The 26746-nt window shown below is 37.1% G+C and overlaps 2 protein-coding genes across 5 annotated transcripts in view; one reads left to right on the top strand and one right to left on the bottom strand.

Annotated features, from left to right (window-relative positions):
- LOC136829271 (cubilin-like) overlaps window positions 1–1368 on the bottom strand; it is a 174353-nt gene extending 172985 nt beyond the window's left edge. The window contains 2 exon segments of the mRNA XM_067087610.1: window positions 13–88; window positions 1228–1368. Coding sequence (XP_066943711.1) covers window positions 13–74 — 62 coding nt within the window. The 5' untranslated portion in view covers window positions 75–88; window positions 1228–1368.
- Window positions 1369–12095: 10727 nt separating this feature from the next.
- The window catches only part of LOC136829272 (coiled-coil domain-containing protein 186-like), a 40545-nt gene continuing 25894 nt past the window's right edge, over window positions 12096–26746 (top strand). For all 4 annotated transcript variants that reach the window (XM_067087614.1, XM_067087612.1, XM_067087613.1 and 1 more), the window contains exons 1-7: window positions 12096–12214; window positions 15539–16261; window positions 18068–18158; window positions 20780–20962; window positions 22279–22416; window positions 22631–22750; window positions 25554–25689. In XM_067087614.1, the coding sequence (XP_066943715.1) occupies window positions 15597–16261; window positions 18068–18158; window positions 20780–20962; window positions 22279–22416; window positions 22631–22750; window positions 25554–25689 (1333 nt within the window). In that variant the 5' untranslated portion in view covers window positions 12096–12214; window positions 15539–15596. The remainder of the gene's footprint in view (window positions 12215–15538; window positions 16262–18067; window positions 18159–20779; window positions 20963–22278; window positions 22417–22630; window positions 22751–25553; window positions 25690–26746) is intronic.

The following is a 26746-nucleotide window of genomic DNA, read 5'->3' on the forward strand; positions in this document are numbered from 1 at the left end:
TCATAGACATACCTGTCATCAAGCACTGCTAAAGTGTGGCTGGCCAGGAGGAGTGTTATGACCAACTGGAACATTTTTCGTCTTTCCTCTGCAAAAAAAAAAAGGAATAATCGTTAGGGTCAAAATTGTAATTCGCCTTGCTAAGCTTCTTGAACAAGAAAGTGACAAGATTTGTATCATACTTTTAGTAGGCTATCCTCACATCATGAGACATTAAGTCTGTTGCAATATCTTGATACTATACGTAAAAGCTGCTGTTTATTAAACAAAAATGCTAGTTTGATCATAGAGTTTCCTAACATGCATATCAACAGTAACTATCTTCAAACACTTGTGACCAATGGAAACAGTAAATCTTTATATGTAATAATTTGGGTATATAATGCCTCACATCATTGTAAGTTTCTGAATATATATATATATATATATATATATATATATATATATATATATATATATATATATATATATATATATATAAAAAGGTATCCTATAAAATTACCAAAAGGTTAGATTTTTCAGCGTTATATTTCCAAGACAACTGTCTCTCTCAATGAGAAATATAACGCTGTAAAATGTACCTTTTAGGTGTTTTTATGAGTTACTTTTATTAGATGGAATTCTGTTTATATATACTATATATATATATATATATATATATATATATATATATATATATATATATACATACACATTATACCCGGCATTCTATTTCACCGTTTGACACACAGCAACGAGCCACTTAAATCTGTACTTTACAACATTTAATGACGCTTTTTGCTGCGTTTACGTGAAATCATCTCTTCTTTACAATCCCTTCTTTTCAACAGAAAAATCTTTTCTAAGCTACAAACGAATCTTTCAGATAGCAAGCATTAAAGATTGCAAATACAAGCCAACAAGCAAATAAACTAGAAATTCTAGCATATAAAAAAAAAAACATTTTTTCATATCATTCTCAAAACTGTTTTTACCATTAACATGTATAGCCTAAAAACCAAATTAAAAATTTATCACTTACGTCTGGTAAAATACATTATCTGGCAAAAGCATTGCCTACCGTAAATCAATGACAAATTAAACTGTGCTATTGTTCAAATGTGCACTTCAAATAACTGCCGCAATTACATGCGGAAGTTTGTTCAAGCGTGAGGAAATGACAGTTCACTAAAAGAAAAAAAAAACTGTTTTAGGCAAAGCATAACATCATGTACGCAAGATACTTACTTTAAGTATTCATAAAGAACACCAGAAATTGCACGTACACACAATTATAACTATAAAAACTACAATATTACACGTCCGAGACCACAGCCGGAAGCGCGTCAAAGCGTTACCACTAGTTTCAGAACCAGGCACTTGGGCAGTCTGGCTGTAAACCCAGTGCCCAGGGAAAATGGGTCTAGAGGGGCGGATTGTCAGCACATACAGAGTGGTACCAACTACACCTCTGAGATATCATGGCAGGGGGGTTGGGGGTTGAGGGTATGGAGACGGAGGGGTTAATAGAAAGCGATACGTGAAAAACGGTGTTCGGTTATGAAGGAATCGAAACGGTCATTCTCCTCGTAGAGGACAGGTGGTTGGGGGGGAGGGGAGGGGAGGTTGAGTGCTATCATTACCCTTCACGTGGTGTACTGTAGATGTTGCTAAAGTCAGCGTCCCTTCCGCCCTTACATGCAGCCACTTTTTAGCCTTTTACTTTGCCTCCATTTTCGCTGTACCATTCTTCTGTGGCGTTTTCTTTAAATACTCGTACATAGCTTCTTTGTTTTCTATTCTCTCTATCTAACGGTCCAACCACTTGAACTCCCTATTAAGCGCTGATTGGCTGAAAATTGCCCAGTGGCCAGTGCTTGGCTGACTGCCCCAATTTCACAAAGTCAATCAATCTAAACGGTCATTCTGATACCTGCAATATTGATTATACTTGTGCAGTAAAAGGAAAGAAGGAAAACAAGTGAACGATGTATTCATTAAAGCATTGCAATACTTCACAAGTAAAACAATAAATAAATTAGAAGGAATAAAGCAATCAAAAGCACATCAAAGGCTTCGGGCCAGGTAGTAGAGCTTTCAGTCATGTGAATTAGTTTTTACCCTCTACTTTGCCGAGAGCGTGGCTTCTCCATATGACATTCTCTTCTAAATAACATAACGTTACTAAAACCTGCAAAGGACCTTAGGAGTTCAGTGCAATTTGCAGTTGGTCAAGCTGATTCCCTTGAAGCCAGAATTTTGGTTTGTTTCATGATGACAGGTGTTACTCTAGGACAAGAATTTTAATAATGTTTACCCTCATTATTTAATGTACAGCACAAAGGCAACCTTTGGATAAGAAACTACTTATAGACTTTCCATGGCTTCATCTGGGGCCAGCCACTATCACCCCTGGCCCTGTGTTGTTCACAGCACGAAGGTATACCTTGATCCCAGTTTCTGAAACGTGTATAAATGTCCATAGGGTCGGGACCTGTCGTCTCGAACTTCCTTTATATTACCGTCAGCTTTTGTGGTATGGACACCCATCAATATAAAAAAATTATCTCCAGAATTCAAGGTGGTTTCCCATGATAGACTGAAATTGCGATTGTTATTATCATGTCGGGTGCGTTCTCTGGTAACTTTAGTTATATGTCAGTTGATTAAATATTTAAATGGTAAATCGTTTCTTGCCTCCGGAACATCAAAAGCCCTCATCAAGTTAAGGCGTATACCTATTTCACCAACCCGCTCTTTTTTTTTTATTAATAAGTAAACAGTAAATTATGGTAATAACATACATATGTCAAGTCTGCAGTGTATATAAAAACCTACAAAAATATTTTACATTGTTTACTAGAGTTCTTTGGGAGACAAGTTCTCCCCTCTTTCAGAATACGTAACCTGCTACAATTAGTGTCGAAGTATAGACGTAACGATGAATACAAAAAATAGTTTACGTGGCAATAAATAATACAATCCTCTGACCGAGGCCATGCCCAGAAGGACAGTAGACAGAACTCACAATCAGTGTTTAATGGGCATACAGTCTCCGGTTGCCATGCAGTTCGATGACTGGTATGAAAACTGAGAACGAAAATTTCATCCAAGACGATCGAGTTGCATCGTATGCATGGCGCACAGAATATCCTACAGGAATTTCCTTCCTGGGAGTGGGCAGCAACCCTTATTATCTGAAGATCTGTCATTTCATTCGTGAGTTGAATCATTTCTTCTTCTTCTTCTTCTTCTTCTTCTTCTTCTTCTTCTTCTTCTTCTTCTTAACACCTTTCTATTTTTTGTGCTTTCTACTTTTTGTGCTTTTTGGGCTAGGAAAGGAAACAGGGTTCCTCTTCTGTATGAAGATGTGAATGTGAATGAAGTAATAAGAAGGCTAAATGTATGTAAAGTCGGTTTTTAGAGGAGAAATAACGAGAAAATTAGCGAAAGATGATATGCATCTTGAACATCATTTAATTATCATGTTTTCGTTAAATGTTACTGACAGTATCGTCGAGAAATTCCATTTACAAGCAGTGGTACATAAACAAATAACCATAAAAAATTTTGTAGCCATTTTCAAGCTTGCGGACGGAGGCAAAAGTGAATCAGTCTGTATAGTCTTGGTCTGTAGTTGATTGTTACAGCGACCTGGCGTTACAACTACGGGCATCGATGCTGCGCTTTTTTCCATACCTCTTCTATCATCGATGTTCGTTTTAATTTACTCAGCAGGCTGCCCGGTCATATTAAATAGGTTTTAAAAAGCTTGATTTCTTCAACTTTTTTTTTTACTGAGATCGTGACGTTTGATAGTGTCGCATCAAACCGCTTGGTGAAACTGTGATATGTGTATAACTGTATCACGAATTATACCAAAAGACTTTATTTTAAAAATCAAATTGAAATATCTATGCTGACGGGAATCATTCAGTGATCTTGCTAACATACCCATTTTCAAAATCACTTTCGAAACGGAGCTAACAAGTAACCAGTTTCAAAGCAAAATTTTCTTGTACTGTTCGTATTTTATTCACGTGGCTTTTTTTTTTACACAACAAGTTCTGAAGAAAAGAAAGAAACTTCGAGTTACTTGACAGCAAACAAGCATTCTTAATCGACATATGCAACTAACACAGACAGATCGCGTTAATCAGATTTATCTGTCCTACAATCTCGTAAAAGGCGTTTCTAATTTCATTTTAAGAATAAAGCCAAATTCTCCCGAGATACCCCAAAGACCGACTTAAAACTGCGTGAAGTTCAGGCAAAAGAGGATGCTGAAACTATTAAGCATGTTTTTTTAATTTTGTTTGTTTGTTTCGAATGTTATCCACAAGTGTAAATGTAAATCTCGAAACGGCGTGCTTGTCTTCCTCTAGAATAATGTAGAAGTTTTAATATCTTGCACTAATAGGAGCTTTATACTAACAGGAAACTGTGCTCTCAAACTAGCCAAGTTTGATTGGGTATAGCTTACAGACTGTAAACACTTCCGGATCAGTAGCATAGTCAAGCTAACTTATGACCACAAAGATTCAATGTCTACCACTGTGGGGACACGTAAGAAAAATCACATGTGGAAGTGAAGTATGTTTGTTAAATACGAATAAATAAGCAGAAAGAAACCTGAAATTGTTCAGAATATTTTTGTTTAGTTCTGTAGTGTAAGAACTGAGAGGAATAGAGAAATGAGATAAAAAGGGGTAGTACAAAGTTTGTGTAGGTGAACGATGGAGCAGAGTGTTCTGAGATGGTTTATTCATGTTGGTGAAAAGTGTATGTGAAGTGCTGGACGGGAGAAGGAGAGGAATACCTCGAAAGTGCTGAATAAAAAGAAAAGATTGTAAAGGAAGGGCTGTAATGTCTAGGAAACGAAAGAGTAAGTTCAATGGCGCAAAGCAGGGAGGCCCATATAGCCTACTGTAGATGATTCCTTCTATGTTGGTCTATGAAGCACCTAATATCATTGAATTTTTTTGCACAGGGAGTTCATTCACGATTCAGCAGATAAAGAACGAATGTGGTAGTGACTCTTCGTTTTATTTATTTAATTTTCTTAATCTTTATCTTGAGCCACCTTGCGTTGGATGAAATGGCTAATGCTAAAAAATATATGGGGTATACAGTAAGCAAACAATTTCATCAAACAAGTGGCGCACTTCTCTGTACCTGATAACTAAGAGAAGCATATAGCGGACAGTATGTGCGATTGTGTTCTTTCGTTTTTTTATCATCAAACTAATAATCAAGCAGAATGAGTTGTGAAGAGTTCCATTTCTTTCCGGTGTTCAAAGGCAATACGAGTCAATGTGATCTCTTGACACATGAGCTTTCGCAATGGGCAACCCGAGAGCGCCGTGTAACTCCTCCCCCAGCGGTGTCACAATGCCCTCGGTGACGCCCGCGCTACAGACCTGGCACTAACAAGCGCACTCACGCACGCACGCACAGTATAACGCGTTTTATAAAAGAGTTTCGTAAGCAAGAGGTCCAGAGCTTTACGTATGATGTAGATGGCAGTAACCGCCAATGTTTTTTAACTGCATTTCAAAGCGATCTTGTAAACGTGCTGGACTGGCTTAGGACTAGATATTGCATATAAGATTTATTTATTCATTCTCTTTATATACGCTTACGTTCAAATATTCCTCCTCTTTTATTAGTTTCTGTAAGGATTATGATTTATCATGAAAAAGGTGGAGTATTATTAAGAAAAGTAAATTTAATTTTTGAGTTGAAAACTTACTGCGCATTAACAGTCCTTTTTTTGTGCATGTCATTTCAGCAACTTGGTTAAAGACAAAGTGTTGTCTATAATCAGAGAACCAAAAAATTTTGAAAGCCAGATTGTGAGGCCACGTGATGTTATGGCTACTAAGCCTACAATAGAGGAAACTTGGGGCAATTACTGTGGCCGAATCGTAAAACAAAGTGATATTTTTTTGCATATTCTAGTCTCGCGAAAGAAAGAAAGAGTGGGAGGAAGAAAAGATTTCCTCTGCTTACCTCACTTCAATACTGCAGTACATTTCAGAGTGGATGGTTTAGAGGACGTAGATCCATTATTAGACGAACTCCTTTCAGCTGGGGAAAAAGGAAGAATTCGTCTCGAGACAGAATCATTTCAACGTATGATGGAAAGGGGTCCCATGAAATGATGATATTGAGAGGAAGCAGGCGGAGAGGCGACAGTACCTGTGTAATTATTTAGCTATGACTGAGACAGAAAGATTCTGATCCATCAGTCATGTTTGAGAGGTGAATGAACAAACACGTCCATCAATCTGTAAGACTGCAGCATCCTTTAAGGACAATGAGGTTGGAATTTCAATGAGAAAGGCAGGAAAAGTCAGATGACTAATTTCGAGTTAGCCTTGGTTTTACGTGCTTTTATTTAACTTGACTTCTGCATCTCTGTGTTTGGGTCAAATCTTGTGACTCAATTTTCGACTGGTTCCCCTCGTCCGATGGACTTGAAATTTTGCATGGTTACTCAATTCCGGTGACAATACAACCTTACATGATCAGTAGGTCAGCAGTGACCTCTAGTGACCCTACAATGACCTCTCCCAGTATCTCAGGATTTGTGTGAAATGCTTCGGATTTTTCACAACTTCTTTGACTCGGTAGACTCTGTCTTCTATGTAACATCTCCCCCTTCCCTCTTTCACCCCCCTCCCTTCCCTATCCACCTCCCCCTCCCCATGAATAGATATCATTTTCGCTTACTACAATCATAAATCGGTTACAATTTCTAACATAAAAAGTATAAAATAAAAAATCTAATTTTTTTAAAACATGCTTTTATTAAGATGCACTAAAAATTAAAAAAATAATTTTTTGAGACACACCAGGATTTTCTTACAATCATATCTACAAAAATAAAAAGCGTGGGCTCCAAACATGGAAGGAAATGCTACAAAAATATAATATATATATATATATATATATATATATATATATATATATATATATATATATATATATTATATTCTTTTCTTAGCATCCTTCCATGTTTGGCGTCCACGCTTTTATTTTTATAGACTTGATTAATTGTAAGAAAACCCTGATGTGTCTCAAAAAAAATATTTTTTACTTTTTAGTGCATCTTAATGAAAGCGTGTTTTAATTTTTTTTTTTTTTAAGAAGCCTGAAGTTACCCGGAGCCGTCGGCGTCGAAGAATGTCAATATTGTAACTGCCGTAGGTTAGTGTTGTCTTGCGAACCGGCAACATACCAGGAATTGTTTATCAAAATAATTATGCTCCCGTTTTCCAGGGTTTAAAACTTAACGAAGTTTACAGATGACGAATATAGTTTAGAGAGGCGAAACTGGGTTGTTTCGTGATTCCTTATCGCTTATAAAAGACTTATTATTGTAGAGCTCGTGTCAGCCATTACCAGAAATTGACTGAGCATCGATTTCGGTGTCCTTGACTTCTGATGACGTGTGATAGAAAATTTGAGGAAAGGAAAGGTTTGGTATATTAAATTACGGAGTTAATACTTTTTTTTTATAATTTTTATAGCCCAATAAAAATTACACCTGTTTTTTATAGCATATACTTGTCAGGGTGGAGTTTCGTATTGCATTTAAACTGCAGGAGTTTCTGAGGAGTAAATCAAAGCGTTCTTTGGGGGATTTTTATCTTTCCGAATAAAGGTTCTCCATCAGTACGCTCTGTACAAGTGACATCTTTACTCTTGTTTCAGTGGATGCGACAGTACAAATCTCATGTATATCCGAGATTGTAAGCCTAATTAAACACACAATTTACTATAAGCTTAACAATTTACTATAAGCTTTAAAACGTCATAAACCTAAGCATGTATATCCGAGATTGTAAGCCTAGTTACACACACAGTTTACTATAAATTGACAATTTACTATAATCTTTAACACGTCATAAACCTAAGCATGTATATCCGAGATTGTAAGCCTAGTTACACACACAATTTACTATAAACTTGACATTTTACTATAATCTTTAACACGTCATAAACGTAAGCATGTATATCCGAGATTGTAAGCCTAGTTACACACACAATATACTATAAATTGACAATTTACTATAAGCTTTAGCACGTCATAAACCTAAGCATGTATATCCGAGACTGTAAGCCTAATTAAACACACAATTTACTATAAACTTAACAATTTACTATAAGCTTTAAAACGTCATAAACCTAACGTATATCGTATATCCGAGATTGTATAAATTGACAATTTACTATAAGTTACACACACAATTTACTATAAACAATTAACAATTTACTATAAGCTTTAAAAACGTCATAAACCTAAGCATGTATATCCGAGACTGTAAGCCTAATTAAACACACAATTTACTATAAACTTAACAATTTACTATAAGCTTTAACACGTCATAAACCTAAGCATGTATATCCGAGATTGTAAGCCTATAAATTACAATTTACACAAACCTAAGCATGTACTATAAATTGACAATTTACTATAAGATTTAACACGTCATAAGCCTAAGCATGTCAGTGGCTCTTCCCCATGGAAACTGGCCCTAGTAACAGCCATGTGAAATTCCCAAGAAGAAGAAAGATACACAACTCTGCACAACAACGTGATGTTAAACGAAAACATCGCTTCCCCGTCTCCTGATTATGCATTTCATCCGGAGGCAATTAAAGACGGTTCATTGTAAAAACACCAGGATGCCATTACCAGGAGTGAGTTCGTTAAAAATTCAGAAATCATAAACAATTTCTGAGGAGAATCTATTCCTCCGGAAGCTGTTTTTAAATAAGAAAGATTATCAGTATTAAAATCAGATACATCGTTTCTACTCAGTTGAATTTCTTGTGCGTCCTGTATAATCTTTGCTGTTCTTGTAAATAAAAGACCAATTTTCATATTATTTTGATGAACAGCAAAGGCCTCAGCACTGATCCCTGACGGACAAACAGTAATCTCAGGAATGATCTTTTAATAATGAAGAATACTCTAATGTAAATCTACGAGACCGGTCTTTTAATTTCACGTTGGCAAAAAAAAAAAAAAAAAACTACATTCTCAGGTCAAGTTCGTAAGTTTTTTACTATCACTTCCTTATTCCAAAACGTAGCCTAAGCTTTGTCTTAATCTTGAGCTTTGATCATAGTCACCGTCCACTGATAACTGATTCGTCGCGTAAATATGACCATATCTTGAATTGCCATGACTGAGAGTTCCACTCACTCTACTTCGTCGTTTAGGTAATCAACAAAAATTATTCAGCTGAAATCTTAAGCGTGTCACTGATATCCTTTGCGATTTTTACTTCCTATGGACAAGCTGGTATTTAAGTTTTGTTGACTTTGGATAAATGCACAGTAAACACGCACATACAGTCACACACACACACATACTGGCGTAGGAGTTAATCGACGATTATTCAGTTAAATAAATGTGACTTGGCCATTGGCTAGTTTTCTCTCTGTAGCCAACCCTTGCTAGGGGAAAAGAATTAGTAACGGAAAAATGACGCACACACGCGCGCGCGCACGTACACCCACATAAGCGCGCGCGTACACACACACACACACACACAAACATGCACGAGTGTGTGTGTGTACATAATTTTTCCGTTACTAATTCTTTTCCCCTAGCAAGGGTTGGCTACAGAGTGAAAACTAGCCAATGGTCATGTCCCATTTAATAACTGAATAATCGTCGAGTAACTCCTATGCAAGAAAATCGCCAGTGTTAGGCTCATCGGCATTACATTGGACATACAAACAAACGCTGTGCAGTTTTACCTCTATCTTGTACAGTCTACTACTTCCTGGTTATTGTGGGTTTTCCTTTCCCCTCTAGGAATCGCTGAGATCCTAATCGTCTCCTCCCTCCAAACACTTCCAGATCATACTCTCTTTCCAGGTCACGTCAGTAAGTATAAAACTGACTGCTACCTCAGTGGTAGTAAGCTGTTCTACTTGGGCACTGCAGTCCCAGGAAATGCCAGAACCTAGAGATTCTAAAGCACCATAACCGAAGGCAGAGGTAGGAGCGCATAGTTGAGGGTTATGAACCCTTTGATGAAGGAGGGAAAACCTCTTCCTCCTGAGCCCACCGTGCACGTTAGGTTAGCCTGTTTACTGAAACTGCTACTGTAGTGATAACAAGTGGTACATGTTGGACAATGCTCCCTTAGAATGAGTCAAGGCTTTAGGATACAGATATAATACACTCCAAGCAGACTTCACACACACACACACACACACATATATATATACATACATATTTGAATTTTTATTACTTATGCAACCTAGACTTTTAATTTTACAAGTGTTAAGCCACAAATGTCGTATGTTATGGAGTTCACTATACTTTGGGAATAACTTACTCTAAAAGGGAACTATAAATGATAAGTGCTTCTGTCCCCGGCCAAGATTTGGACCGGGGGGCCTTTGATTCAGAAACAACGATAATAATCGACTGACCACTCGACTATCAAGAGAGTAAAAAGTTACAAGTTACCATCGAACTCGGATTCTGCACCAAGAATCATTTTGAACCCACCTCCAATATGGTAGGGTGTAAGTTTATTTCCACGGAATAATGAATTCGTTGTTAAACGATATTTATGGCTTAATATTTGGGTAATGTTTAGAAGTTGAGAAAGTTTCTGTCTCGCAATGTGTTGGGCATGAGGAGAATCATTCATCATCCTTAACAAGAATATTTAATTTCATAATACTTTTTCCCTATTCTTTAATGCGCTTCATGTAAAAACTCAGGGCTATGACCCTCTGGAAGATGACCCATTTCATGTTCACTGCCTCACTGTCACCTATATTATAAACCCTTCAAAATGAACTCGAAACAACTCCAGAATTTGTAGTTTTTGAATGGTTTGAAAAGGCATGTGTACATGAATCTGAATGCTTATCTTTTCCATAAACTTTGAATTTTGGGCAGCCAAGTTCGGAACGGAATACAAGAATTCCTAAAAAAGATGGGATGGAATGGGATATAGAGTTTAGGACAGAGGCCAAGCACTGGGACCTATGAGGTTATTCAGAGCTGGAAAGGAAATTGAGGGTAGGTAGGTCTGAAATGTGCAACAGGAGGAAAACCTCGCAGTTGCACTGTGAATTGTTATTGTTAGAAGAGGGTGGATAGCAAGATGGAAGAAAGATAATATGAATGGAGGTACAGTAAAAAGAATGAAAGGGGTTGCAGCTGGGGGCCGAAGGGACGCTGCAAAGAACCTTTGGTAATGCCTACAGTGTACCCGGTGAGGTGCAAAGACAGCACTAACCCCCTGCCGGGCTAGGAAAGATGTAATAGCCTACTGTGTCAGTTTCTGTTTAATTACGAATTTAACTGAAGGATGGTAATTATTTAAAGATTGTAATATATATCAATATTAAGAAACAAGAAACAACAACCGAAACAACATCGTATCTTATAAAAAGTTAAGTCAAATCTAAATAATGATGTTAAAGTCCATTTTCAGAAAAATCCCAAAAAAGTTTGTATTTGTACGTGTGCATGGGATGCAGCTTAAAAGGATTGATTATAGTATATTAATCCTCTTATAACTAAGATAATAGATCCTTCCGGTGCATTTTAATTACTATTGTCGAAGACCAGTTACGTAACATGTGATATACTAGATGTAATTTGATTCCAGTGTTTACAAACATTTGTTGACGTAAAATTCGGGAAACGCGAAATATATTTGCCAGCTTTGATATAGGCAGCTTTTAGCCAGCATACACAGGACAAACAATCTGCTCTCCCCATAAATGTTTAAATTTTAATTTGTTCCTTTGAAAATATGAGTCTTTATAATTAATTTGCTATAAAATTCGCTTTAAAATTTCGAAAATGGTCTGTATTTCTCTTAACTTCAATTTAGGTGACCATAAAAGTTCTGTTTATTTTGTTGGAGATCTATTAATATCTTAAGAGAAAAAAGATCTTTGATAGAACTGCAATTCTATCTATAAAGGTATCGCAATACTGATAATGTACTAAGTTATTTCCAAATATTAATACATATTTGTAATGTTCACTATTTTTAAAGGAAATATAAAATAATATTTTTGAATTTTTTGAGGTTTATTGTAAATAATTTTTCATTTTTGACAATTATTTCCGCGCAAGATAACTTCTCCAACTCGGAAATAATTTTGACACACTGTCAACGACCAAATCGTAACAGATGATCCAGGTCAATATCAATACATCATCTGGAACAATAAACAGGTAAAATAGACATTTTAAGTGATTTTGCTTGAATTATTTATGAAAGTAGTCGTGCATACAGCCCCCAATTTCCATTAATTCGTGCCTCGGACACCTTGAAATGTCGTCCTTTTATCCTGCCGTGATCTTCCGCAGACCAGTTTTTCCAAGGCCTTAAGCAAAACTGTCGCGGCGTAAGGAAGTTTATTTTGTTTATTGGTTAGGTGAAGAACTCGTGGATAAATCAGCGCTCATAGAGATGGTAGAAATCTAAGAGAGGGCGTAGTCCGCCCACCTCCATCGCTAGGGACGTTCCGGAATGCTACGCCCACCTCGGCAGTGTTCGACCTAACCTATCCGCCGTCGCGCCCCTCTGTTTCGGTAACTGTCGGTTTGCGTGTAAAGTGGGCGCCGTGTTTGGTACCGACACTTCTTTAATGCTAGGAAGAAACTGTCGATGAGTTCATTATTAATTTTTTTGTATATACGCCAATCTCTTTTCTTCGTCTTACTTTTACAGCACTAGAATTTTTCCTGTCATTCCTCCTCCTCATCTCCCTCCGACTCGTCTTCCTCATCCTCTTCCTCCTCCTCCCTCCCTCCTCTTCCTCCCCCTCCTCTTCCTCCCCTCTTCCTCCCCCTCCTATTCATCCTCCCCCTCTTCCTCATCCTCTTCTACCTCCTCCAACTCTTTCTCCTCCTCCTCCTCCTTCTCATCCTACTCTACCTCCTCTGCCTCCTCTGACTAGTCCTCCTTCTCCTCCTCTTTGTCTTCCTTCTCCTCCTCTTCTTCATCCTCCTCTACCTCTTCTGCCTCCTCCGACTCGTCCTCCTCCTTCTCCTCCTCCTCTTCCTCATCCTCATCCTACTCTACCTCTAATCCTTCGGGCCAGCCCTAGGAGGGCTGTTAATCTTCTGAAACCACTATAGTTCCAGTGGCAGCCTTCCTTCATCTATGATAAAAGGATATAGAGCTTTGCTTAGCTTAATCTTTAGACACAAAGGTTTAGACATTTCTTTCAACCAGGATCTCTCAGATCTTATTAGGTCTTTCGACACTACCAAGGTCAACGAGGAGGTATATGCCCTTGGTCCTTAGACGTAGTCCTTGAGTGGCTATCTGACTCATGATTTGAACCCATGAGTTCATCGTCATTGAGGAATCTTACTAAGAAGACTAATTTTCCAGTTGCTCTAGCCACTACGAAAAGAGTGAGCGAACTTCTCGCAATAGACAGAAGGATAGGTTTTTCTCAAGGTGACGCTGTCTGTTCCCTTACCCTTGACTTCTTTTGTTAGAGTGCATGACGTGAGAGCAGTGGCTACATCAGTTGTGTTTTGAAGCACAATCCTTCTCTGGCTTCCATCTTACAGACTACATTCTGGAAATCTAGGCCTGTTTTTGCCATGCATTATTTGCGAGACGTGGAGACGACTTACGAAGACTGCAGTACACTTGGACTGTTGTCCATGGCTGGCGTAGTGTTTGGGAAGGGAACGTAGGAAGCAACACTTCCGCTTTTTCCTATCTCTTCGCCTTGACAAGGTGTTGAGTTCATGGGAGCCTGGAGGGTTTCAATACCTAGAGTGCCCACCAGTTTTTCTGTGTAGGTTGGTGGTTTATTTATATATTACTGTTTTTATTAATGGTGAAGGTGACTATTTCTCTGGTTTTGTTTTTATTGCATTGCCCCCAGGGTCAATGTTGTTGGCTTTGCTAAGTCGGAGATTTCTTCGTTAAAAGTTTATTTCATACATTTAGTGATTGGAGTACTCCTCCGTTTTAAGTCACTCACTGCCATGCCGTTATTTGGTTGAGATGAGCGCCAACCAGAGGCAGTATCTACCTGTGCAGCTTTCTCACCAGGTGAGAAACAACAAGCATTGTTTCAATGCTAAACCTATTTATTCTGCTCTCATTTCATTATCATTACTGTATTAATGTATAGAGTACAAGATGTCCATAAATCCCCCCCCTCTTCAATGTGAATTCAGCTAAGTAATTACTGGGTAAGTTACTTGTATAAAAATGACATTTTTATAATAAAATAAAGTTTTATATATACTTACCCAGTAATTAGGGTTTAAAAATGACATATAAATGTCATTTTTAAACCCTAGGAATCCTTATTTACTTATGTCAAAGGCACACAATAACTTAGAGCCTTCTTTCTTATCTCTCCTGAAAGTAAAATTCCATGTTGTGCTAACATTAGCAACCACTTTCAGTTTTCTTAAGACCCTCTTTCATGAGAGAGTTGTCAGTACTAACAGATGATTATAATCAGCAGTTTCCTTAGGGGTAATTATGTTTTGTCCTCTCATCTTTTCTCATCTTGGTTCATTGTAGGAATCAGCTGTCATTCCAGAGAAGTAAGATTCATTTCAGAAATATAAAAATTTATAATTAAATTGCCCCTCTTATGTATCACCCCCCAACCTCACAACTCAAGTGGATGGAGAAAAATCTAAAACGGAAAGCAATAGATACTGAAATCCGAAAGGGTTGGGTCAGTAGACAGTTCAAAGTAAATGATCCTATTACAGCAACTTTTTTAACTTTAATGTTCTATCATCGTCCGGCCGACATGGGGAATGCAACTACTCTATGAGAGAGCTGAGTATATAAACAAGTAAAAAATGCGCCGAAGTTTCTTTGGCGCAGTCGAGTTTTCTGTACAGCATATAATGCTGTGTGAAACTCTCAGTCATGGCCCATGGAACACGGCTGCGGCCAATGAAACTTTCAGCCACAGCCCGGTGGTGGCCTGTGTTTTTGGCACCTGTAGCGTTGCCAGATGCACAGTCATGGCTAACTTTAACCTTAAATAGAATAAAAACTACTGAGGCTAGAGGGCTGCAATTTGGTATGTTTGATGATTGGAGGGTGGATGATCAGCATACCAATTTGCAGCCCTCTTATCCTCGGTAATTTTTAAGATCTGAGGGCGGACAGAAAAAGTCCGGACAGACAGACAAATAGCCATTCTCAATAGTTTTCTTTTACAGAAAACTAAAAGTGAATTTTATCATGGAAATTCTTATTTCACATAATTATGTTTTTATCTGGAATTTGCATTTTTATTTAGGAGTAAACTTATTTGAAAATTTCCTAATGAAACTGTCAAATAGGAACTTTTTGTAAAAAGTAGGTATCACATGATAGCATATAAAAATAAGAAAGCTTTTTACGGGACGGTCATAATAGTGTTTGTTTTATAGTTTATAGCATGCCTTATGTAATCAGTGCCCAAACTCATGAAAGTTCTGTAATATATTTGAAGCTTATAAAGTTACCCTTACTCTAATGGTTATCTTTCAGAGCAGTTTTTTCTTTTGTTTCAGATGACCTCAGCATGTCTCTCTAGAAAACATTTCTTTGTAGTATGAAAGGTTGTTCACCATGGATGAAGGATGTTCTGATGTCCAGACTAAATCAGGATCAAAAAATGAAGAACAGGTCATTCATGAAAAGTTAAGAAGACTTGATTATGGAACAAATAACATGGATTTAATTCCATCCAAAATAGGTGTTTCAGAAGGAAATGCCACGTCTGAATCTCCATCTACTACTTGCAAAGAAGGGGTGATTGCTGCAGTTACATCTAAAACTGATACTGAAAGACCCAAAAGTCCGGTTAATGAAATGTCTTCTGATAGTAATGGTTCCTCTGTAATGGATTCTGAAGAAAAGACTTTATCTCAACTGGAAACTGGGCCTGAGAGTCTCTGCAATGACTTTGGTTCTAAGCTTTTGAATGCAGTGAGTGACAGTGAAGATGAGCAAGTGCTCTTCCCATACACAAATAATATGTTACAAGACGACAGTGTTGTGGAATACGAAAGTACTGCCAATGCTGCTGAGGCCTCGAAAACGGAATCCGATTCACCATTTGAGAGCAGTGAGACTTCCTCTCCCATTACAGAAGAAAATGGTACAAATTCTAGTCCAGTGTATGAGAGTGATGTGAGGAAGGTTGATTTTTCCTCAACTTCCAAAGAAAATCTTATAAGAATCATCACAAGTATGTTAGACGAGTGTAATGTTCTACATCAAGAGAAGGAAAGGTAAGTCAAATTATATTTTTTTCTGTTAAATTGCCAGCGGCTGTACATAGCTGTAAATGTGATGATGTCACCACATAGCTAGTTCAAAAAATAATGTTTATTGTTAGTGCATATAGCCAAATCTATAGCTAAATGTCCATTACACACGGTATTATTATTTGAAATACAGGGTTTTGCAAATAATGTATCAGTTTGTCATTTTTTAAGACTACAAGACACTTGTTTTGAATCATTTTACTTACACTTGTGGGCTGGATACATTGAGTCATGAGTTCTTGAGTTGTCTTGTGGAAAGGTGTCCACTATACTAAAATTGTTTTGCTCTCATTTTGTAAAGTCTTTTTGTTATTATTTTAAGAAACTTTACCGTACTATATTTATCTTTCAGTCCAAATGTACAGTCCAAAATCTCATGTATCTATACTGGGTACAAACCATTGCCTTCTTAACTTAGAAAATAACTACTGGTAAATCACTCAATAGTTATCATAACTTATTGATTGCAGTCAAAACTAAAACCTTGTGCTAAGAGAATGAAAGCAGCATTCTCCTCTCAACGAAACCAGAATAAGTATATATATACTTATGATATGCCTTGTTCACCAACTTCTTGCTGTGAAAATCCTGTAGCCATAGATGAAAATCTGTACTGTGGAATCTAAGGGAATTCTCACTAATACCTTTCATTGCATGAGTGGAAAAGATGAAGAAAAGGACTACATACTTGTGGGATTGGAGAGTTAAATACCAAGAAAAGAACTACAGTACCCATGTATACTTGTGGGATTGAAGAATTAAATACTTTTAAATCATTCAGTAGCAGTCTAGGAAATAAGGGAGCTGTTAGCCACTTGGCAGACACAGAAAGTAAGGCTCCGATCCATTGAGGACTTGAGGATCTGCGAGCACATGCATAATGCTGCCAGCCAACTACAGCTTTTTTTGGATTCAGAATAAAGTGTCTTGGATGTCACTGACGACCACAGATTTAGACAGATTTTAAAGAATGGGCTTGTTGTGAAACAAAACTTTATTTAGTTTTAGGTTGTTTTTGGATAAGCTGAAGCTTGGTAGTCTGTTGTTGCCTCTTTCCTACAAAAAAGCAGCTCATGGTTTTTTCAAGCAGTGGTTTTGCATCATATAGGATAATCATGAAAAACATTTTTAAACCATTTATAATCTTCAAATAAAAATGCTTGCAAATAAAAGACGGTCTAACTATAATGGTGTGTCTTAGTTGTTAGTTAACTACTCCTAAGAAACAGTTTGGATTTTATATTCCATCCTGGTAATGCCAATGAATATAGGTATTTGTTAAGTAATGGTTTAGAGGAGACAATAATTGTTTATAAATTTTTTTGTTATGCCAGAAATGTACTGTATATTTGCTATTCATTGGTTAGTTCTTCCAAAAGGAAGTGTTTTGTGGTTGTGATCTTTTCTGTAATCTTGACTTTTTTCTTGAACTGGATTCCAGTGCAGAATTAAGATTATGCATGCATCATATATAATATATATATGAAACAAGTTTATTAATTGTGTTTTTTGTAATTATTTGAGATACTGGAGTTCATTAGTGTATTGAGATTCCATTGTTTGCTTAAAATTGCAGTTTGATACAAAGTGAGTACAGTACAGGATAACTACTACTGTACTGTATATTGATTAGTGTCATGTAGGCTACAGTATATGTTAATGGGTTACAGCAGCCTTTTATCTTTTGAAGTTGATGCCTTATTACAGATGTTTTTGTGAATTATTTCTTTTTTAGAGGTAAAGATATTACCTGCTTGCTTTTATCATCAGATTGGAAAATGAAGTTGATCGTTTACAAGCGGACAATTCTCCTGAAATATACAGACTGCAGATTGAAACACTTGAAAAATCACTGGCACAGGTAAGTTGACCGTGTTCACTAAGAGCCTTGCAGATACAGATAGTCATTTGATATGTCATTAAACTTGTACTGTATAGTGTTAGGAGTGGTATCGGAACTAGATTTCTTGGCATGTAAGGTTATTATTATTGTTGATGTACCCATACTGTTTCAAACAATGATAATATAAGAGAAGGTTAAGATGACATGTCCCAACCTTAGTGACATTATGTACCATGCCTATAACCCAAATTCAAGCTACGATGATGATACCCAAATTCAGATGGACAAGCTGGACTGACAGTTCAGTAATTATGACTGCAGCTTTAATTACCTGTAGTATTGCTTTACACACATATATAGATTATATTATTACTGTATTATTATTATTATATTTTATTTTATTTTAGTATTTTTTTTTTTTTTGTCATTACAGTCATCCTATTTGACTGGGTGGTTTTTATAGTGTGGGGTTCCGGGTTGCATCCTGGCTCCTTAGGAGTGCATCACTTTTCTCACTATGTGCGCTGTTTCTAATAGCACACTCTTCTGCTTAAGTCCTGGAGCTACTTCGGCTTCTAGTTTTCCCAGGTTCCTTTTCGGGGATCTTGGGATCGTGTCTAGGGTACACTTTCCATTGGCATATCCCATATCCTTCGTATTTCTATTTTCAGGTCTTGATACTTATCAATTTTTTCTCTTTCTTTCTCTTCTACTCTGGTGTCCCATGGTATTGCGACATCAATGAGTGATACTTTCTTCTTGATTTTGTCAATCAGTGTCAAGTCGGGTCTATTGGCACGTATCACCCTATCTGTTCTGTAACCATAGTCCCAAAGGATCTTTGCATGATCATTTTCTATCACTCCCTTAGGTCGGTGGTCGTACCACTTATTACTGCAAGGCTAGCTGGTGTTTCTTGCACAGGCATCAGTGGAGGGCTTTTGCTACTGAATCATGCCTCTTTTTGTACTGGTTCTGTGGAAGTGCTGGACATTCGCTTGGTGTGTGGTTTATGGTCTCGCCTTTCGTGTTGCACTTCCTGCATATGGGTGAGATGTTATTTCCATCTATTATTCTTTGGACATATCTTGTTCTTAGGACCTGATCTTGTGCCGTTGTTAGCATTCCATCTGTTTTCCTTCTTGAGTTCTCCCCTCTGTGGCCATTGCCATGTTTCATTGCTGGCCAGTTCTTTAGTCTGTCTCATGTACTGTCCTTGCATTGGTTTGCTATGCCATTCCCCTGTTCTGTTTTTCGTTCTCCTGTCTCTGTATATTTCTGGGTCTTACTCTGTTTCCCTTTCACTGCTGAATGATCTGATAGGTCCCAGCACTTGGCCTTTGTGTTAGATTTTATATTCCATTCCATTCTAAAACAAGGTTAAATAATTTGGACACAATTGTAGAAAAGGCTTGTTGGATCAGGGGAAAGGTTAAAAAACAAAGTACGTGAATCAGCTAGCGGCCAAAGAGACGTTGGAAACAGGTCCTATCTGTAGTATGCTAGGTCCTTTGCAGCTGTTTGCTCCCCAGCTTGCATTGCTGTATGTCGTATTTTTCACCTGTTCATTTTTTTTTTTGGCTATCCAGTCTCAACATTTTCCACTCTGATTTTTGCCCTTTATTCAACTAATTGAGCCAGCCAAGTGAGTACACAAAAATTTTTTATCCGCTTGTCTCTTTAACATTTTATGATTGTGACTTGTTTACCAACTCCTCCAAAAATTATGTTAATGTAAGAGAGGACCAGGACAATAAGGCATGACCCCAGTGGTGTTGTGTACTGATATGAAACTTGAACCTAGGAACCTCCTAGCTGCATACCTTTACAGTATAAGGGCTGATTGTCAGAGATGCTGGTCCTGGTGTAGATGACAGCAAATCTAAACCAGGACATGACTACCCTGAGACTAGTTGCTACCCACAGAAAAAATATTGAAGTGGGATGTGGGTATGTAGACAAAGAAGACAAGTTACGAGAACAAGGGTTGCTACCATCTCCAGGACACGTCTCTGATGCCTGGGAGGCTTAGCTGAAACACAGGCTTGCATCTTGGGAAATGCAAATAAAATGCAAAAGATACAAAATCACAAAATACAAACAACAAAAAAAGAGAGAAAAAACCAGAACACTGAAGGCGTAAGCAGGCAGGCAGTGTGAAATAACCGGCCTCTTGTGAAAGATGGGCACCGAACCGTCTTGCTACGAAGATGGTTAGAGAGAAACTGGTATGATGATGCATAGTGGGGGTAAAGCAGGTCGTGCATCTTCCTCCTACTCTCCTATTGGCTGACTCCTGTTGCCACCAACTCCTTGTCCTATTTTTAACTGGACTCCAGCTAGTGCCAGAGAATTTATCCTTACATTAAGACTGAAGGTTTTTTACTTATGTAAAATACAAATTGATTTTAAATTTGTAATTTTTTCAGATTTTTTTTTTTATCTCGGTAATTTGCATAAAACTTCATACAATAACTGTATCAGTTTTTAAGAGACATGGAATAAAGTGCAGGTTCAGTTTTTTCAATGTTATATTGTTAATGTATTTGAAACTTTATGCAAGGACAGTCAAACATGAGTCTTTTAAAGTTTTTAAACCCTAATGATCATTCTGGAAATCAGATTTTCCTTTCTTTTAGGCACAGGCAGATATCTGCAACTGGCAAGCAAAATTGCAGCAAGCAGAAGAAAGTTACATGGCTGAAAATATAAAGATCCGCTCCGAACTAACGACACGTCTCGAGCGCATGACTCATCAGTATGAGGCAGCAAACAAAGATAAAGAGTCAATGGTCATCAAGTATGCTACGTCAGAGAGAGAGGTGCGTAGTAGTCTTAGATATTTATAAAATACTTTTTTTGATATTTATGCTACAGGTATTTACATTTGATTTTGGTATAGCTCCCCTTTGCCACCCTTAAATTTTGCTGCACGAACCTATTCTGCTGTTAGGAATTTTTGCAAAGAACAGAAGAACGTGAGGAAGAAGAACCTGTTTCTTTGATCCCTTCCCTGATTATCCCGAATATTCTCATTATTAGCTACCATGTATTCTTCTTACAATCACAAGAATACTCATACTTTCTCATAAAATATTTCTACTTATTTCTGTCTTCCTGATTTAACTCTTCTTTGATGAATTCCCATTTTTTATATTTCTTCTCCCCATAGGAAATGTTTAGTATGTATTTTTGTCAATAGATGGCTGTGTGCTTTGTTCACTTTGTGAACTTCCAATGTCAGATGCTGTATTCTGTATAATACTGCATGATTAAAAATACAGGCAGTCCCTGGTTATTGGTAGGGGTTCCATTCTGATGGCATGATGATAACCGAAAATTGGCAATTTTCAGTGTTTATCGGCGCTGAAAATTGCAGATTTTCAGTTATCGGTTATTGGTTTCTTTGTGTAGTGGTGTACTCTTAATTTCTTAGCCCTTTGTGAGCGGGCGTCATCAAATGGCTGTTTATAGCTCTAGGATAAATTCCAGATATCGTTCTCTGACAATCAACATTTACGCCATATGGTTTGAATGAATTTTGCGGGTGTTAAATAACTGGACCATAAATGACTCATGGCAACTCTTACGGCAATTGTAATAGCTAGTCAGTACAGGAGAGAGAGAGATCAGTTTGCCTTAAGATGTCGGAGGGGAATGTTGTCCACCGTTCCCATCCAAGGATGTGTCGTAATTACAAGGAATGTACTCAGAATTTGTTACTGATTTTAGAAAAATTATTTATAACTTGGTAAAATTAGCACATTTTTTTGTAACTGTTAGTAAAGATGCCCCACACAGGGTTGGAAATATTTACTTTCAACTTCCCATGGAAAGTACAGAAATTATTTTAGAATATTTTGTCTTATACCATGTGCATATGCATACTGTCCTCTTTGCATTGATGGGTTTTTTTAATTTGGCCATCCTTAAATTTAGCCTGGTCTAGAGATGTGCTTAATATATTTTAGACTGGACTGTGAGGGTTAATCGTTCTGCATAAATCTGAAGTGGATGAGTTTTACTTTCACACATTGCTTTTATAGGTACAGTCAAATTTGTTGGCAAATGATTTAGTGTATTGTACGACATGTAATACTACAGTCTTGTATGTGTTTCATGCTGAATGTTTTTTCAGGTAATAGTTGCAAGAAAACAAAAGGAGGTTATTGAGAAAAAGCTGAAGGATATGGAAAAGGAGAGAGAACAACTTCAAAATAAGAACAAAATGTTGGTGTCGGAAAGAGCCCGGTTGTGCCAGACTTTGGATACAAAGGTATGGGAAATAGTTGCAGGCTAATCCAAAGACCTTCAGACTATTGCATTAATGTTTTGTAGAATCTGACGTCAAATTTTTAATGTTCCAGTTTAATTCACATTGATGGTGTTTTGTAGTACTATAGAGAATATGTACTTATGATAATAAGGATTAAATGAACCTGAATAATCGCTTCATTATGAAATTATATAAATGTTACTACTCTGTCCAGGTACAAAAAAATAATTTCAACCAGAGAGAAATAGAAAGGTTAAAAGAAGAGGTGAACAGCAGAGAAGTCAAGATTAAGTGGGCACAGACAAAACTCAAATCTGAGATGGATGCTCATAAGGTATGATTAATTCATTATAAATTTTGAACTTATACTTAATAGTAAACTCTTGAATTTCGTCATATTTTTGTACATCAGGCAGTAGTTTTGTTTTTCTCAGTGCTTAAGAGTTTGGTTCACAGTAATGCATAGGGAATATTGAACAGTATCCACCAATGCAGTAGACAAACCCCATATTTTACATGTGCCATGTGAAGCTTAAGAATGGAAGACCTAATTATGGAATTACAGTTTATAAAATAAATGAAGTGGAGTCTCCATTCCAAAGCCTCACTCCATCAGCAGTAGTTTCCCATTAAAGGCAATATTTTTTTCTCATTATTATATCCCAGCTCACTGAGTGAAAATATGGGCTAATGCTCTTCACTTAATTCATGATACTGTCTCTTTAAAGTAATGATTGTATATAAAGTTTAGCTGTAAGTATAGGTTGTTAATTAATCTCTGAGTAGTTAATAAGTGGAAACTGTTTAGCGAGCTGGTGTACAGAAATGCATAATTTTTGTTTAGTGATATGCAGTTGGCAAGGAATTCACCTCAGTGTTCAGCTTTGCCTTTTGGATAGGAATCTGTCATGATTTTGAATATTCCATATTGAAGCATCAATTCCCTGATTATGTACCGAGAGATTCTGGTGGTGTCTAATGATGTCGTAAATTCCATTCTCTGATAATTTACTTGACATTGGGTAACGTTGTTATGTCTAGAGATTGTTGGGAGATGAATTAATTCTGTCACCCATGTAGGTAGGGGCTGTTCAGAGAGAATTAATCGTAAACTTGTTAAAAATACAAAAATCATAAAAATTTGTGCTTTATATCCACATGACTTTTATACTCAATAGCTGACATAAATAACAAAAACATAAATATCACAGAACCATAATAATAGACTTTTCCTTCTCTAATTGCAAAACCTTCCAGCTTTTCTCTCCCGGAGCTGTGCTAGTTGAGAAACATACTGTCAAGAGGGGCATAGTAACCACACGAGCCATGTTACTAAGGCTTTGTGAGACTTTTTTCTCAGTGTTTAAAAGCATTACAGTATATCAACAGTGGCAATGTTAGCAACAAGAGCCATGCTGTTGGACACCTCCATGTTTGCCAATCCCAAGACAGTGAGGAACTTCTTTGCCATTACTAGCACTCTAGTAATAGAGACTGCCCTATTGGAGGCATCCAGTAAACACAGATAGTAATGGTAAAGAACTTTGTCCTTAGAATGGGTACTCTGTCTACAGAGGTTGCGCTACTGACAGAGCTTGTTACTACTGGAAGCTGTGCTGTCGGACAGTGTTGAACTACTATGCTAGCATCTTCTGGCAATAGTCCTCAAACATCTTTCTCACCAGTTAGTACCAGCAGAGGCTGTACTAATGACAGGCAGCTCTCCAGTGGAAGTTCTGCTATTTAACTCCAGGGGACATTTATGCATTGCATTCATGAACCAGGGACTTGGCAGCAGCAGCAGACTTGTCAACAACTTAAACTTGGTCCTTCAGGACTGGACTCACATAGTCAATAGGCTGCTTGTATATTAACCAATTCAGTGACTGGACTTTCAGCTCACCTTAGGGATTTGATGCATGTGGGACCATGGTATTTTTCCTGATGGATCACTCGTAGGTCCGCTATAGCAGCAGCATTTTAAGTTATTGGTGAAGTGGTGAGAGCAAGGAGTCCTAGTAGGTGTCGAACACAATACAGGACTATTCTAGTATTCCAGGTTGTAGTTTCTGTGAGTGCCTTTTACTTCTACCAAAAAGGGTTAGTCCCTTAAATATAGCTAGACAGCAGCTAACCAGAAAGAAACTCCCAACTTCTTCACTACCCACAGTCTGAAAAAACTACTTCTGAGTGACAAGACCTCTTGGGCTTTCTGGGAAACTCATATGTGAGTGGTGTACTAGGTCTCCATTGGGTAAGACACTCTGCAGTAGCTTGGAGCACCATCTTCATTGTCAGTATCTCCAACTATGCCTCCATGGCCAAGACATTAGTTTGCCTCTTGTCTTCTTGAATGCTGAAACATCTGAAGGATGAGCTAAGCATTCCCACAGATCTCACCTGCATTATATCCCTGAGAACCTGAGAATGTGGATTTTATCAGGAGGTTTCCCAAATAAGAATCAGGGATGCAAACATTAGTAGAGGCAGGGTGGCATCTGCAACCCAGCAGGATTTTGTCCATGTATTCAAGTGTTCTGAATAATAATAATAATAATAATAATAATAATAATAATAATAATAATAATAATAATAAATAATGTGAACAAACAAAGTCAGTTAAAAGGGGGGCGCAGTCACCTGACACTGTTGACATGTTTCCGTTTCTTGAAGGAAAATCGCAGATTATGGATATCCTTTCTTTCGACTTTGACTTGCTATAATCCTCTGTGGTATTTCCTGGTTTCCTTTTCCTTATAAACAGCAGAGTTTAGAGTTAAGACTTCTTTTCTAAGCGATAAGTTATTATCATGTATGAAGGTACAGTCTACCACTTGTCTTTTTCTAAAAAGGATTGATGTGTCTGAGGTTTCATGGACCAGGAAAATGTGCTGTATTATAAGTAAGAGGTTTGGATGAAAAAATTGATTTTAAGAAGCTGCTCTTTTTATTAAGCAGGAAAAATTGATATTCAGTATTATGTTTATTATAGTTTTAGATGAATAATTGAAAATTAGCTTACATTTTGAATATGAATCCTTGGATCTTTAGAATGCTGAAAGATCTGAATATTGCATGTGTGTCATGCTTGCATAATTTGTTATATTATCTGTTAATGTGACTGTTTTATCAATCAGGAAACTCAGGGAAAATTAGATCGTGCTTTAATGAAAATAACAAAACACGAAGAAGAACTCAAAGCCATCAAGGATGAGGCTGAAAAGCTAGTTCGAGATACCAAAGAAAATGAAAATTCGAGGGCCAACGTACTAGGTAAGATAAATGTTTACAATGTCAGTTAATTAAAAAATCCCAGTGCTAGGTAATGGCAAGGCAATTAACCTTGCTGTTTGTCTCTAACTTTATAGGTACATGTATTTTTGAAGTTTAAAACATTTTGAACTTATCGATGTTTTTTACTTAACCACATCTGGATAGTTGTTTCCATTGTTTTTTGTGGTTTTTTAGTTTGATAAACTGGATTTTTTTTGTGAATTTTACCTCTTTATTATGATAGCTATAAACTCCCATGCCAGCGGCAGGACAACAGAGCATAAGTAAAAAAATTTTTCTAGATTATGTAGTTCTACTGTTTATTGATCCCTCCTTTCAGGGTAAACCATTACTCTTGCTTGTTGTTCTTAGTTTTGTTTTTGTTGTCATGGTAAGAGGACCAGTGGACAGAGTTTTGTTTAATTCACTTTTTTGTTGCTGATCTGGATCATTGTGGGTATTGATTTGATGTTGATTGGCTTCCTAGACCTATTTATGATTTCTGGCAAAGAAGTCATAGGCAAATCCATTAGTTTGTAAGGATGTAGCTCATGACTTTATTTGTTGTCTTAACGATGTTATGAAATTTGCACTAGGTGCAAGGAACGAGGATTGATCATTTGATTGTGACTAGCATGCATTTTCTTGGGTTTGAACCAGGAAGAGTTGAGGAGAATGAACGATACTAAGAAAGAGTCTAATAAAGTATTTAATTTTGGTGAGTTATCATATAGGTCGAAAGGAGTAATGTAAATACCAGTGATATTGAAAAACAAAAAGTTTTATTCGAAGACAGAAATTTTGCAGGGTGGTGTACTGTGGTTAATAGGTAAGAAAACCACGAGTAAAATGGGTATGACTATAAATTTAAAAGGGAATTGTGTTAAAATAGAAGTATTAGGGGAAATGAAGGTAAAGTTAAGAGAAGACAAACAGGGCCACTTAAGAATACCAATTTTGAGGAGGAAGGTAGAAGAAGAATTGTTACTGGAGTGTCTAAGGGAAATTAAAGGTGCAGTGTGAAGTTACAGCTACAATTTGGTCATAGAAGTGGAGA

The sequence above is a fragment of the Macrobrachium rosenbergii genome, chromosome 44 (assembly GCF_040412425.1).
Source record: "Macrobrachium rosenbergii isolate ZJJX-2024 chromosome 44, ASM4041242v1, whole genome shotgun sequence".
NCBI lineage: Eukaryota > Metazoa > Arthropoda > Malacostraca > Decapoda > Palaemonidae > Macrobrachium > Macrobrachium rosenbergii.